The 14,205-nt window shown below is 50.7% G+C and overlaps 1 protein-coding gene across 1 annotated transcript in view; it reads left to right on the forward strand.

Moving 5' to 3' along the window:
• Positions 1–14,205, forward strand: part of RUSC2 (RUN and SH3 domain containing 2) — a 17,944-nt gene that overhangs the window by 332 nt on the left and 3,407 nt on the right. Inside the window, 8 exon segments of the mRNA XM_010172188.1 lie at positions 1–1,619; positions 4,997–5,785; positions 6,513–6,713; positions 7,676–7,819; positions 8,906–8,982; positions 10,965–11,139; positions 12,076–12,181; positions 13,233–13,279. The exon segment at positions 1–1,619 is cut by the window's left edge and continues 332 nt beyond it. Coding sequence (XP_010170490.1) covers positions 1–1,619; positions 4,997–5,785; positions 6,513–6,713; positions 7,676–7,819; positions 8,906–8,982; positions 10,965–11,139; positions 12,076–12,181; positions 13,233–13,279 — 3,158 coding nt within the window.

The raw sequence follows: 14,205 nt of genomic DNA on the forward strand, positions 1-14,205 counted from the left end.
TGACTTGGGCCAAAAGTCTTTCCACCTTCACAACTCACTTGTGGCTGGTAAACCTCCCTTTCATCTGCACGAGCTGACCTTGTCCCCTTTCCACCTCCACGACTCCAACCAGATTGTGAAATCCTGGAACATGGCCAGCCGGTCTGGTGTGGTAGACGGGCAAGAGGACAAAATCAGCAGTGATGACATCCAGAAGAGGAACAATGCGAACAGGTGCCACCAGGCTTCAGAACGCATGGAGCTGGATGAATGCAGCTGCCATCGTGGCAGCTCCTCCAGCTTCTCCTTCGATGGTGGTGACCAGGAGTGGAACCAGAACACGGGTGAACCGCTGAGGAATCAGGATGTGCTGCACAGGACGTGCAGCTGTTCCAGCTCAGAACTCCAGCACTGTCACTGCTACAGTTCATCAAGTCAGTCTGAAGTGATTGACCAACAGATGGGTTACATCAGTGACTCTTCCTGCAACAGCTCCGATGGGGTGCTGGTGAACTTCAGTGCTCTCTACAACAAAACAAATGGCCATTCTCGATCAAACCTGAATTCAGCCAACCTGTCCTGTGACTCTTCCTTCTGCAGCCACTCAGACACAGGAGCTTTTTATCTGGATTTGCATTCATCACCCACAGAATCCAAGATGTCTTGTGAGTCGCATCACCCAGAGAGTTCAGGGAAGTTGTGTGGGTGTCAACACTCCTCCTCACCTGTCCTCGATGCTAACTGCAACTCCTACCACCTTCACTGTGAGCCTTGCACTTCTGAGAGCTCAGACCTCACTGCCTGCTTCCAGAGCCAAGCACGGCTCGTTGTGGCTACTCAGAATTATTACAAGTTAGTCACGTGTGACTTGTCTTCCCAGTCATCTCCCAGCCCGGCAGGATCTTCCATAACTAGCTGCTCGGAAGACCATACCAAAGGTAGCCCAGCCCAGCCCACTGAATATTATCTGTTTAGAAGGCCTGACCTGAGACAGGAAGAAAGCAATGTGGAGTGTGGTGAAGAGGAGGCAAAGGGAGAACCCACCCAGAACATGATTGAGGGTCAGGTCTATGTGAATGTGTCACCACCTAACCTCAACACAAGCCGGCAGCGCTCCAGGAGCTATGATCAGAACCTGGACAGGAGCCCTAGCAGCAGGCTGGGCTCCTTGGAGCGCATGGTGAGCTGTCCAGTCAAGCTGAGTGAAAGTCCAGCAATACCCATCCAGACTTCCCCCCCAAAGCGAGTGACATCTTTTGCTGAACTGGCTAAAGGCCGGAAAAAGAACGGCACCTCCCCACCCCTCCGGTCCAGCGGTGATTCCTCCTTGGAGTTCTCCCCTATCCCTGAGACACAGCGGGATTGCCCAACCTTCCTTGAAGAAAGAGCTCGCCGGAGCCAGAGTCTTCCACCCATGCCCTTCATCCGTGGCCTGAACCAGAGCTGTGAGGGCTTCTGTTTGAATCATGCTTTTGGGGACAGCCGTGCTTTGTGTTCCACCAAAGACAGTGAGAAGGTCCCCAGTGGGCATGGGGCAGGTGAGCAAGCCTCTCTCTCCCTGCTGACGGAGGCAGATGCCAGCTTCTCAGGTGGCTCTGCCAGTGGCCACGGACACAGAGATGTTAGAGCACGAGCAGACGGTAAGGAGCCAAACTAGGCAGAATGGAGAAGTAAAAAGAAAGGGACTCTTTGGACATGAGGGGAGCAGCAGAGGAACCTTCATGGTGATGGGAGACCAGAGCCTGTACAGTTTGTTTCCTGGTCTGCCACTCCCTGGGACAAAGCTCTGCTGTGCTTATTTCAGACCCAGATCAGTGCAAGTGTCTTGTCCTTGTATTTCTAAAGCCTCTTGTGGTTTTCTGCAAACCTCTCCTATTGTGTAAGGGAGGACATGGCATTAGCACTTAGGGTCTGTGCAGCCTGTGGGATTGTGTCCCTTCCAGGGCCTTGTACTGCCCTAGTCCATGAGAGTCGCCTGCCTTTAACTCCTAAGTCAGAGATGTGAAGATGCTCAGCAGAGCCATGTTCACAGCAGATGAAGGGAAAGGAACCATTGAGGTGGTTTTAGCCTTTCTTCTTTGGAGCCACATGGGCCAGAGATGGGGAGGGAAGAGGCATAGTCAGCAGTCTCCTCTCAATGCAGGGTCAAGGAGATCACAAAGTCTCTGCCAGGACTTACAACATAAGTCTCACAGAGGTTAGAGGAGCTGCATGTCTCTGCTGCAACATCCTGGCCATGTCCGCCATAGTGCATTGGTTTGCAGAACAGGTTTCTATGAAGGGTAATCGTCCCAGGAAAGCAGGAAAGCTTGTAATACATTAATTGCTTTCAACCTTGATATTACCATTACATGTCCTGGTGAGGAAGCTGTGCAACAGCCCCATCAGAGGTATGGCCATTTCTCCAGCGTGGCAAGAGACTTCTGTCTCTGCCCTAGACAGCTCTTGTACCTGCTTCACAGGTAAGAGCCTGTCTAAAATGGGACTGTGACCAGACTGCTGTGGTAGATACCCCCTAACATGCCAAGGACCAGACTGCCTCCATTGAATGTCCTGAAGATTTCCGTCAGGAGATAGGAAGAACATGTCATTCATTGACATGGTAGGCTTAGGAGAGATTTCAGCCTTTGGAACAAGAGTTTTTTAGGTATTGTCCTGTTTGTTTATGGAGTCTTGAGCATGTGCTGGGTGTGAGATGTCAGGGAAGGCAGGTCTCTGCTGGGAGAAGGCAGCATGAGAGCAGGTTTGCAGAGGGAGAGCTTGGAAGGAGCAAGAGCTGCTCAGGTAGGAGGGGGTAGATAGGAGCTTTCAGGGCAATATATCCCAGCAGTTCCTACACCCCTTGCTGCAGTCCCTTCCTCTGCACTGTAACAGCAAGGCAGGCATGAGCGCTGTGCACAAAGCTCCTGTCTGCAGCAGGAGATCGAGACAGAGCTCGATCTGGTGGTGCCTTGCACCACCTGAGAGCATCATGCAAGCCTAGGGGGTCATAGAATCGTAGAAATATAGAATCATAGTAACATAAAATCATAGAATGTTTTGAGTTGGAAGGGACCTACAAGGATCATCAAGTCCCACTCAATTGCATAGGACTATCCCCAGATTCAGATGATGTGACATTAAAATGAGCAAAGTTCCACTAAAGACACAGTTTTAGCAAAATTATGAGAAACTGCTGGCTCAGGGTAGCAACCGTGTGGCTTATCAGTTCCACAATACCATCAAGTTCCCCTCTGCTATGCACAGAGCCTGGTCCTGGTGTCTCCACTCCACTCCACCCCCTGTGCTGTTCCTCTTAGAGTCAGTGACCCTGAAGTTCCAGGCTGTACCTAGGGAGCTACCATGGAATGGATTTCTCACATACCAACTGCACTCCACCCTGAAAGTTTCCTTCACGCTGTACCTTCACTTCAGATGTAGGTATAGAGAGATTTCTAAGTCACCTCCCATAATAATTCCACATGACAAAAATTCTTTAGCTGCAGCAAAGCTCTAGGTAAGTAGAAGGAGAGGAGTGCTGAGCAACAAAGGATGGTTCAGCTGCCTGCCAAGCCATGTCTGTGCTTTAGAGAGGAGGCAGCATAGAATCATAGAATGTTGTGAGTTGGAAGGGACCCACAAGGATCATTGAGTCCAACTCTTGCCCTAGCATAGGACAGTCCCAAGATTCAGACCATGTGTCTGAGGGCACAGGTTGTCCAAATGCTTTTTGAATCTTGTCAGGCTTCATGCCATGAGCACCTCCTTGGGGAGCCTGTTCTAGGGCTCCACCACCCCCTGGGTGAAGAACCTTTTCCTAATGTCCAACCTAACCCTTCCCTGGCACATCTTCCTGCCATTCCCCTGGTCCTGTCATTGGTCACCAGAGAGAAGAGATCAGCACCTGCCCCTCCTCTTCCCCTTGTGAGGAAGTTATAGACTGCGATGAAGTCTGAGAAGGGACGAGAGGGAAGGCAAGCCCTGCTGAAGGCTGGCTACAGGGAGAGAGGTCTGTCACAACTCACAGGCAGCAGATTACACTGGGGCTCTGCTTGGGACAGGTGTTGTGTCCCAGGATTTGCTGTGGGCTGGAGGAGTTGGGGGCAGAAGCAGCAATGCACAAGTTGCCACGCTGTGCTGGGATGTGGTGTGGCTGGTGATCAGGGATTTCAGTCTGTGCACCCAGCGTTGTGTGTATTATGTGCTGTGTGCACAGCCTGTCACACTTCAGCTGTGTCCCTTGGGATGGTGTGACCCCACTATGGGCTGCAGGCACACATAGGACATCACTCCAGCACACTTCTCTGGGACATCACTGTTGGTCATTTGCTGGACCAGACCTAATTCTGGAAGCTCTTCTAATTCTGCTGTGGTCCTGATTTGGTTTGGAACGTCCTGCTTGGATCTAGTACAGGCAGTGGGATGAAGAGAGCTGTTTTCTCAGGGGTGGAATGGTTCCAGGAGGAAGAGCAGGGAGGTAGAAGAGGAAGCAATCAGCCTTTCCAGCAGCCCTGAATGCAACGTGGGATGCTGAGCTGTTGTGATATTGCTTGTAATACTTGTGCTTGGCTGGGTGAGTTCTCAGCACATGTAAGAGAGCATGGTCCTTGGGGATAAGAAGTCTTGCTGTACCACAGTGCACTGGGCCGTGTCTCTGTGGTACTGGCTGGATGGAGACAGGTTGAGGGCAGGCACTTGGGGTGATGACTTGTGCTGTCCTGGGTGCAAGGGATGGGGAAGAGATGTGAAGCTGGTGACCCTACCAGGAGAGAGAAGCCCCAGGAGAGTGCCCTACACTTCCAGACAGCTGTCAATAGCTGGAAACTCTGCATTTGGGCCCACATGTCTTTACCCTGACAGCTCATGATGTATATAACCAGTTCAGACTTGAACTACTCTGCTTGTGTCACTGGCCTCTAGCTCATCCTCTTCCTCCTGCAACGAAGACCATATTCCTTTTTGCGTGCAATCTTCTGGGCTGATGATGATTATCCCTCTTGCCTATCCTCACACTTTGTCCCCTTTTCTCTCCCCAAAGGTGGTGGCACAGACAGCAAGCCTGTGGTACGCTACAGCAAGGACCAGCGTCCCACAACTCTGCCCATCCAGCCCTTTGTTTTCCAGCACCATTTCAACAAGCCACCCAAGGCTCGTGCCCTGCACAGCCATTTTGCCTCCAGCCTGTCACAACTCTACAACTTGTCCAACAACAGACCTACCAGCCAGCAGCAAATCTCCACCAATTTGCAGTCATCAGCCTCGGCCACCTCAGCAGAGCAGTCGGTAGGAGTGGGGAGCCAAGCCCACAGCACGCTCCTGACCCAGCGCTCAGCAGATGGAGCTGCCTTCCGCAATGATGGCGTTAAGAAGCCTGCTCCTGAGACAACCAGGCCATCCCCCCTGGGCAGTTACTCTCCTGTGCGATGCAACGTGCCTTTCTTTCAAAGCGTGGACTCCTCTTCCTCGCCCACCACAGAGAGAGCTGGAGAGAGCCAGCCCCCCAGGAGCAGGTCCTGCCCCATCTCTGCCAACCTGCTTCCCATGAGGTCTTCCCCTGCTGTCAGTGCCATGCAGCCCTCTCAAGCCACCAAAGCTGATGCCCTGCGGCAAAAGGAGAACCCCAAGCTGGTTCCCAAGAAGGAGGCACCACTGGAGACAAACCCACCGCTCTCTGAGTACCGACTCCACAGTGGGTCCCTCCCACCCCTCTCGGTGGGTGGTATGGCCATGAGCAGAGTGGGAGGCCATGCAGATCCCCACTGGAGAAGTGTCAGTGAGACCAGCAGCTCTGGTCCCCTGAGCAGCATGGGAATACGACCCCTCAATGGTAGGTACTCATCTGCTAGGACATACTGGTCTTCACTGAAAGGGTTGTCAAGCATTGGAACAGGCTGCCCAGGGAAGTGGTTGAGTCACCATCCCTGGAGGTATTTAAAAGACATGTAGATGTTGTGCTTAGGGACATGGTTTAATGGTGGACTTGGCAGTGTTAGATGTTTGGTTGAACTCGATAATCTTAAAGGTCTTTTCCAACCAAAACAATTCTATGATTTTATTTTTCTATCTCCAGCTCCCTATGGCTATGGCTGCTCACTGTAGTACCACCCTCTCTTGTAGCCACAGCCCAGGGGAAAATTTCATCTGGGTGCTGCAGTGCCCAACAGCCCTACCATCACTTTGCCTGTATAACAAAGTCCTACGCTAACAGCATGTGCCTCCTGTCCCTACTCCTACAATGTGTCTCTGGAGAGGACAGCGCGGGCTGCTGATCTTACAGCACCCCGTGCCAGGTGCTTCCACCCTAAACCTGCTCCCTCTATGCCCACAGCCACGAGGCCACCCAAGCTCCTTGACCTGCCGTGTCAGGTTGTGGCTTCCACCTCCCTTTATGTTTGTGTGCTAACATCTCAAAAAGCTGCTGGACTTTTAACTAATGTGCTGTCTCTCTTTCTCTGTCTTTCCTCTTTCTCATCCCCTCTCTCCCCATTTTCCCTCCACGTCCTCCTGTCTGCTTGTGTCCTCCCGTCTGGTGCTCACTGCCTGCGGCATCCTAGCGAACCACCTCTCCCCCCAAGCGCTGAAGTGGCGGGAGTACAGGCGGAGGAACCCCCTGGGTCTGGACCACGTTTCGGGGCTGCCCGGTTTAGCAGGCAGCCTAGACAGGAGGCAGCAAGAGCCTCGGCTGAACCGGGTGAATGCCATCTTTGAGCTCCCTGGCACCCTCAACACCAACCATTTCCACTGCAAGCTGAACGGTGCGCACCACCTTTCTGCTGGGGGGTCTTGGGAGGTGACCTTAGGACTCAAATTCAACCTGGCTTCATCACTGCTCTGTCTGCTCCAAGCAGGAGGGAGGATGCATCTGCTCACAGTGGGCCCATGGGGTACAAGAGGAAGTTGAAAATTGCCTCACTGATGGGTACAGTCAGTGTGGAGCCTCCCTTCTTCACGAGCTGTCTTCCAAAACCTGTGCTGGAAGAGCTGAGAGGAGCAGGCTGCTTTTAGCTGAACCTTTGGGAGTTGTTCAGGAAGAGCAGTGTGGTCTACTGGTGGGAGGGAGAGCGTTCTTCAGGCCAGCCCCAGCTCATGGAGGGAATTCCCCAAAGCTCTACACTTCACTCTGCCAACCCAAACTGTTTCTCCATCCCTCTTTCACGGGAAGATGCCTAGTACAGAGGTGTGGAATCAACCATATGGAAATCAAGCCCATGAAAGAGCTCCTGCAGAAGTCACCCCTTGAAAGCAGAGGCCTTCCCAGGGGATGGGCAGAAAATGTGTAGTTTGTTGCCTGTGCATTCGGGTGTGTGACAAGGAGGGATTCTCATTGTGCTCTACTCCAGACCCCACTTGCTGGGGCCATCCACACAGCAGCCCCGAGAGTCTGGGGCAGCAAGGTTTCCTTTGAGGGGAATGAGAGTGAACCTCCCAACTTTCACCATGAGGGTGAACCTCCCACAGCATTTTCCAGTGACCACAGGCCCCAAGCCAAGCTGGAGGTAGATGTTGGGTGCGCTGTGGGGCTGGACTGTACAGGCTCATGTTATAAACCATTGCTGGGAGAGTTAACGTGCCTGTAGCTTTGCTGTCCCAGTCTTGGACAGCTTGGGTGAAGACTGCTGCTGGTGCAGGTTGCACCTGGGAGAAGCAAACAGTGTGGGAGAGGTTTTGATACAAGAGCTTGGGACTGATCCTTCTCCCTCCTTTCTTGGCCATGCAGGACAGTCTATGAGGCAACTCCAGCTTACCTACACTGACTTCTTCCCTGACTACTTCTCACTAGCAGAGAAACCTCCTGCTGAGTTCTGCCTATCCCCAGATGGCAACACAGAGTCTGTCTCCATCGACTTGTTGCAGAAGAAGGGTGAGTCCATGTGTCTCTCATGGATGAGAGTGTGGCGTAGCACAGCATAAAGCAAACAGTGGTTCTCTCTGCCTCATGTCATCTCTGTAGGCATAATGTTTTATTTCCCTGCCCTTCTCTATGGTAGCATCATAAATACGTGTCCCTGGACAGATGGCTGTTTCCATGGCAGGTTCTTGTGGTTTCTGCACCATGCAACATGCCACAGAGTATGTTTGAGCTGCTTGTCCCAGGGAGTATGATTAGAAAGGATCTTACACAAGAAAGGTCAGAGAGAGCGGGCAGGCACAGTAGGACCCTAAGGCAGGACATGCTGCCACCCATTTCAGTACACAAGGGTAGACCTGTGAATCTGTGTGATGTTGCAGATGTGCTAGCCTGAGGTTTTGTAATTCAGCTAAAAGGTCAGTTGGGTCCTATGTGGTCAAGTGTTTACATAAAAGGGTGGGAGAAAGGATTCCAAAGCAGGACAAGAAGTGGCTGTGATGAGACCCATGCTAGAGGCAAGGTTGGGGGCTGGGTTGTTGACAGCTGACTCAGTACCAGTTCAGAGGCAAAGGATGTGCAGAAAGGTTCCCCTACCTTTGCCAGCTATGTTTCATGATTACCAGATGGCAGCTTTCCCCTCTATTCCACTTCTGCTCTTCTGATGCAGATGTCAGATTACCCACCACTGTCTTGTTACTGAAAGTCATGACGCAGCTTGCCAAATGTATGTCTTCTGCCCTGTGCCATCCTGTAGGATCAAAGCAGCAAAAGACTCATTGCCTCAGACCCCAACTCTGCTCCCTCAAGGGATGGTGTGTGGAAGTGATGGTCCCTCTCTCCTGGGAATATTGACAGGGTGTCTTACACTTCAGCCACTTCTAAAGTTTGTCCCAGTGTTGGGCTGATAGATACATGTTGGAAACAACAGGGATAGATTTGGTGAGGAGTTAGGAGGGGTTCTGCATGTTTTTGGTAGAAAGAGCACACGAGCTGACAGGGGCTTGAAATGTCCCTGCCTGATTTCTTCATGGAGTGTTTGGTCAGGGTCTGTCCTAGAAGCCCCTCAGAGAAGCTCTCTGACTCAGTCTTTCCCTCTAGGTCTGGTGAAGGCAATCAACACTGCTGTTGACCTGATTGTGGCTCACTTTGGAACCAGCAGAGATCCGGGGGTGAAGGTGAGTCTTTCTTTCAGTATGCCTTCTCAACATCATGAGTGACATGGAGAGGGTAGGGGAAGATTGCACCTCCATTCTCTTCCTGTTCAAACACTGCAGGGTATCCAGGGAAGGTAGTAGTGCCAAGAACAAAACAAACAAAGGTGATGGTACATCATGTAGCAGATAGTAAACCTGTGACAGTTCCTGTTGCATCATGCTGAAGGTGCTAAATGATTATGTGAATTTAAGGGAAGATCAGAAAAATACAAGGAATAGAAATTAACTGAGGTCTACTAAACATGTAGGAATAATGTCCAGCTTAGGTAGTCTCTGAGTCGAAAGTAGTTGTAGGCTGGGAAAGTGTTAAGGGGAAGCATTATATACATTTGCTTTGGTTTTATTCTTTCTCATGTACTAACTCATGAGAGAGAATACCACATCAGCTGGACTTCTGGTCTGATTTTCTCATATAGTAGGAAGTTGTGTCTGCCTCTTGCACCTGTTCCATGATAGTGTGGTGTTCCTAGTCCCTCCATGTGTCACAGGGCTCCATAATTATAAAAAAATGGATTAGTCATTGCCCACCTGGGGCAGGTGGGCATCCCCTATAGCCCTTACCATGAACCCGCTAGCTTCAGTGTGCGTCTAGGTTGTCCATGAGCTGCCTGTCTTTGGCATGTGGTCCCCTAATCTCCCATTTCTGGAATAACCAAGAAGCAGAGCAAGCTCCCTTCTGTCTGTACCAGCCAGTGTTTGCAGTCCTGTGACAGCCAGCACGTTTGTGGTGCCTCCTCTCAAAGCTGAATGCTCTGCTTCAGTGGCCGGGACTCTGGGGCAGCAATGTGACACTATTTGGACATTACAACTGCCCTGCAGTACCATCCCCGAGGAGAAACCTGTCTGGGACAGATTCCAAGCCCATTCAATCTTATCTCAGAGTCCAGGGCAATTTGGTCCTAATTACAATTGTTACTGATGCAGAGATTTCTGTGCAGCTTGACAAGAGCTGTTTGGATTCCCACAACTTTTTATGGCTTCACTGTGAATTTTCTATTCTTGCAGTGTTGTTTTGGGGAATACTTACAACATTCCTCCATTACTTTACTTACCAGACAACACCGTGGCTTTGACCTGGGGTTTTGTTTTGCATCAGCGTGCCAAGGGCTGAGCATTCACCTGTCAAAAGGCAGCACCCGTCCCTGATGCTCCCACGCTCAATGGATCTGGTGGGATTATTCCTGACCCAGAAGTTCAGTCTCAGTTCAGAGCCTGTGTGGACCTGTGCCAACTGGCCAGTGTAATTCCAGCTCAGCTGGTAAAATCTGTGCCCTGAACATAGCTGCCTGGTGTGGTTGGGACCACCAACGTGATGTGCAAGGCCTGAGGCTGACCCTAATGGACTGACCCCTTGGCTGCTCAAAGACTGTACGCAGCAGAATATGTCCCTGCTCTGCTGATGATGGGCTGTTACATTGCTTCCTCACCTAAACCTGAGCTCTGTCCACCCATTTTGCCCTCACCCTGTTTATTTATAGTAATCCCTAAGAATTACAGCTGAGTTAAGTGTTCCTTAACCCCTCAGTGCTGGTAGTTCCTATGTGGCTTGTTGCTTCCTGCTTCAAAAATAGCAACAAGAAAATCTACAGCAGCAGAAAAATCTCCTACTCTTCTCTTCCTCCATCAGGACAGCCTTGTTATGCCTGTAGGCAAAATCAAGCATTCCTTCTAATTGGAATATAATATTCCCAAACTGGGATTTTCTCCTCTCAAGCTGTTGCCTCATCCCAGCCTGGGGCAGACCTTACAGGGAACAATCCAGAACTGGTGTACAAGGCAGCAGGGGTCAAGAAGAAGAGCCTGCCTGTTCAAGGAGCTGCTGAGCATCATCGTAGCCTGGATATTCCCTGCTGGGTATCTGTAGTAGACAAGTGGGACTGGACTGTTTGCACGGGTCTGTACCTTGTAGAACATTCACCAACACGTTGCCTGTTGTCCCTTAGGCCAAACTTGGGAACAGCTCTGTGAGCCCCAACGTGGGGCATCTCATCCTGAAATACCTTTGCCCTGCTGTCCGGGACATCCTGAGTGACGGGCTCAAGGCTTATGTCCTGGACATGATCATTGGCCAGAGGAGAAACATCCCCTGGAGCGTGGTGGAGGCATCTACCCAGCTAGGTATGGAGGGTGTGCAGCAATGCCCATTGCTCTGCAGTACTCCTGTGTTATGGCTGGGAGGTACTGGGGAAGGTTGGCATAAGGATGAGGATGCAGAATAATACTTTACTCCCTGCACAGAACAGGGTGCAGGTTCTCTTGCAAGGTGGGAGAGCCACTGCTGTATTCTGACCAAATATTGATTGTCATTTCCCCTGAAATTTTCAAATGCTCCTATAACAGCCCCTAGCAATGAAAAAAGAACCCCCAAAAAAGAATGCCCTTTTTCCCCCTTAAAGTTTCCAGGATGTTTCTAAACCTTCATCTTTAGCCCTTGCACAGCTACTGTATAAGGCAGAGTTGTGCTCTAGCCTGGTCTGTAAGAAAATTTGCACACACAGCTCACTTGGCTCAAGCATGCCCACACCACCTACACCTAGTACCAGTCTGCACCCTGAACTGTGACAGTGGCTACTGTCCAAGATAACTCCCTTCTGAGGTTACACATGGCTGGGCCACACTGATTTCTGCATCATGAAGAGTTTACATTCGGGGATGGAAAGTCTTCTAACTTGTTTGTGGCAGATCTCCAGCTCTGGGGTTATCTCTTGATTGCAGTCACCCCAAATTATAACCACTCACCACAATATTCTGGTTACCTGCTGATTTTCAGCCAAGGACTGTGATTGTCCCTGAAGTGTGGGAGGCAGGACCTTGTGGTATTGAACATCTCCCAGAGTTTTGGAGTGGCAGTCTGGTGCAGACCACAACCCATCTCCCCTGTGGAATCTAACTGTTGGGATGGAGTGAACTCATCTTGATGATTGGTGGAGAGACAAAGCTCATACAGGCTTCGGCACCCAGCTAGTGTCTGTCTTTGCTTTGATGCTTCTTCCTGTGGTGCCGTTTTGTCTTTGCTGACCACAACTAATCTCAACATTTCACTTCTCTCCACAGGCCCCTCTACTAAGTTGCTGCACAGCCTCTATAGCAAGATCAGCCAGTACACGGAGCTCACCAACCACACCATGAGGTTCAACGCATTCATCTTTGGCCTCCTCAAGTAAGCAGGCTCCCTGGGCTGGCTACATGTCAATGTCCAGGGCTGGCAGCAGATGCTGGTCCTTGACTGCAAGCCAGCACAGTTGCCAAGGAACAAAATTAAGAAACCTGGGAAGCTGCTCCTCAACTGTAGATGAGGGAAGGCAGAAGCTGTGAACCTCAGGGAACTCCAGAATAATCAAAACCTACCCCTACCAGGCCAGGACTGAGAAGGGGTGGCTGTAGCCCACTGAAGAACATTGTCAGCTTGTTTTAGCTCCCAAATATGAGGTGGGGATTACAGGGTTCATACAGGGATAGGCATAACATGCATAAATTACTCCTCTGAAAATACCTCCTTAAATCACTTCTTCCTGAAACTGCAGTGCATCCCAGTGCAAGAGGTTCTGAAGCAGAAATTACCCTGGTCCAGGACTCAAGGCTGACCCTTCCAGTTTGGATAAGGAATGTGCACAGTACAGTCAGTGTTAAACAAAAGGTGTCAGCAGTGAAGGGATGAGTGGTGCTAGGATGGTATTTCCCTGCTCCTCTCTAGTGTTCAGCAAGAGCTTTGCCACTGGCTAGAGTCCCCAAGATCTCCAACTGCTGGAGACCCCTACAAGCAGGAGCAAGCTCTGCCCTGCTCTCCCCACAGAGAGTAGCCCAGCTCTTCTCTGCTGGCACAGGTTGCCAGCATACTTTTGGCCAAGCCTGCAGCAATGGTCTCATGTTTGCAGATGATTTGCCTCTTCCACCTGAGCCCTTCTCAGTAAAGCTAAACTGTGTCAAAAACATAGGAGCTAAGTGGTGAAGAAATCTGTGGAAACACGGTTTTTAGGGGTTATGGTTGCCCAGTGCCTCATGTAAAACAAGCTGGATGGCTCCATGACATGGATGGCTGTGGTCAGTGTGTGCTGATGGGAGTGAGCCACTGTCCTTTCACTAGGTCTTGAGGTTCACAGGTTTGTGCTGTGTCACTACCCTTTTCCAGCCACTCTTCCTCTTGTAGGATGAAGAGGATTAATAGATTTTCCATTTTTCTTTCTTTCCCTTCTTGTTTTCCCTTCCTGCAGTATCCGGTCCTTGGAGTTCTGGTTCAACCACCTCTACAACCATGAAGGTAAGAGCCTGAGGGCTGTGGGCTGCAGCAGGGATTGAATTCTGCATAATGCAGAGCACAAGTGTAAGCTCTCGTGCACGCCTCTTGTTAGTCTCTCAGCCTCCTGCTCTGAGCTGAAGGATTAGACTATATGCAGTCCCAGTGTATGTGTTGCTGGACGGCTGCTCAGCTCCAGGGAATGAGGTGGAATTCAAAGCTCCATGCAGTTCCCTCCACCTGCACCTGGCCAGCCATGTCCTCCCCAGCTGCAGCTATTACCCACTTCTAATGCAGATCCCTCAGTCTCCTTGCAGGAGACCAGATCTAACCCTCCCCAGGATTTTTGCTTCCCTGCCCAGTGCCTGAGAGCTTCGTACAGCTGGAGATGTGCATGTTCAGCTGAAACCCTTCAGGCATGGGAAATAGAAATGAATGGAAAGGTAAACCTCCTGACAAACAAAAAGCAGATTTTACTGGATGTATCTCTTTTTTTCATCCGGAAATGTTTCTAGAACGTGCAGATAACCCAGCTGCCTGATGGCTAGAAGCAGCATGACTAAGTGCTAAGTGCACAGTGAGACAGACACCCTTGACCTGCTGGATGTGCCCCCATGCACCACAAGTCCAGCCCAGTGTCTTCTGGCAGGTTTGGGAACTGGCAATAGACACCTCCCAGGTGTGTGTCTACAATCAGCACTTCTCTGTGGAGCAGACAGGAGGGTAGACTTGCCTTTGTACTGAGCAGTGTGGCAAGAGAAAGCACCCTCTTTTTTCTGGAGCAGAAGAAGACTATCTGTTCAAGCCATCATTAAGAGCTGAAAGTGTGAGCAATAGCTAGGGCTGTCAGGATGATGAAGACTAGGCAAAGGGGTTGGAGATAAGGTGCAGGTCCTGTCTGTGGTGTAAGTTTTTTATCTCACTGGGGCCAAATGGCCACAAGTTGCATT

Source organism: Antrostomus carolinensis, unplaced genomic scaffold (assembly GCF_000700745.2).
Source record: "Antrostomus carolinensis isolate BGI_N321 unplaced genomic scaffold, ASM70074v2 scaffold17837, whole genome shotgun sequence".
Classification (NCBI taxonomy): domain Eukaryota; kingdom Metazoa; phylum Chordata; class Aves; order Caprimulgiformes; family Caprimulgidae; genus Antrostomus; species Antrostomus carolinensis.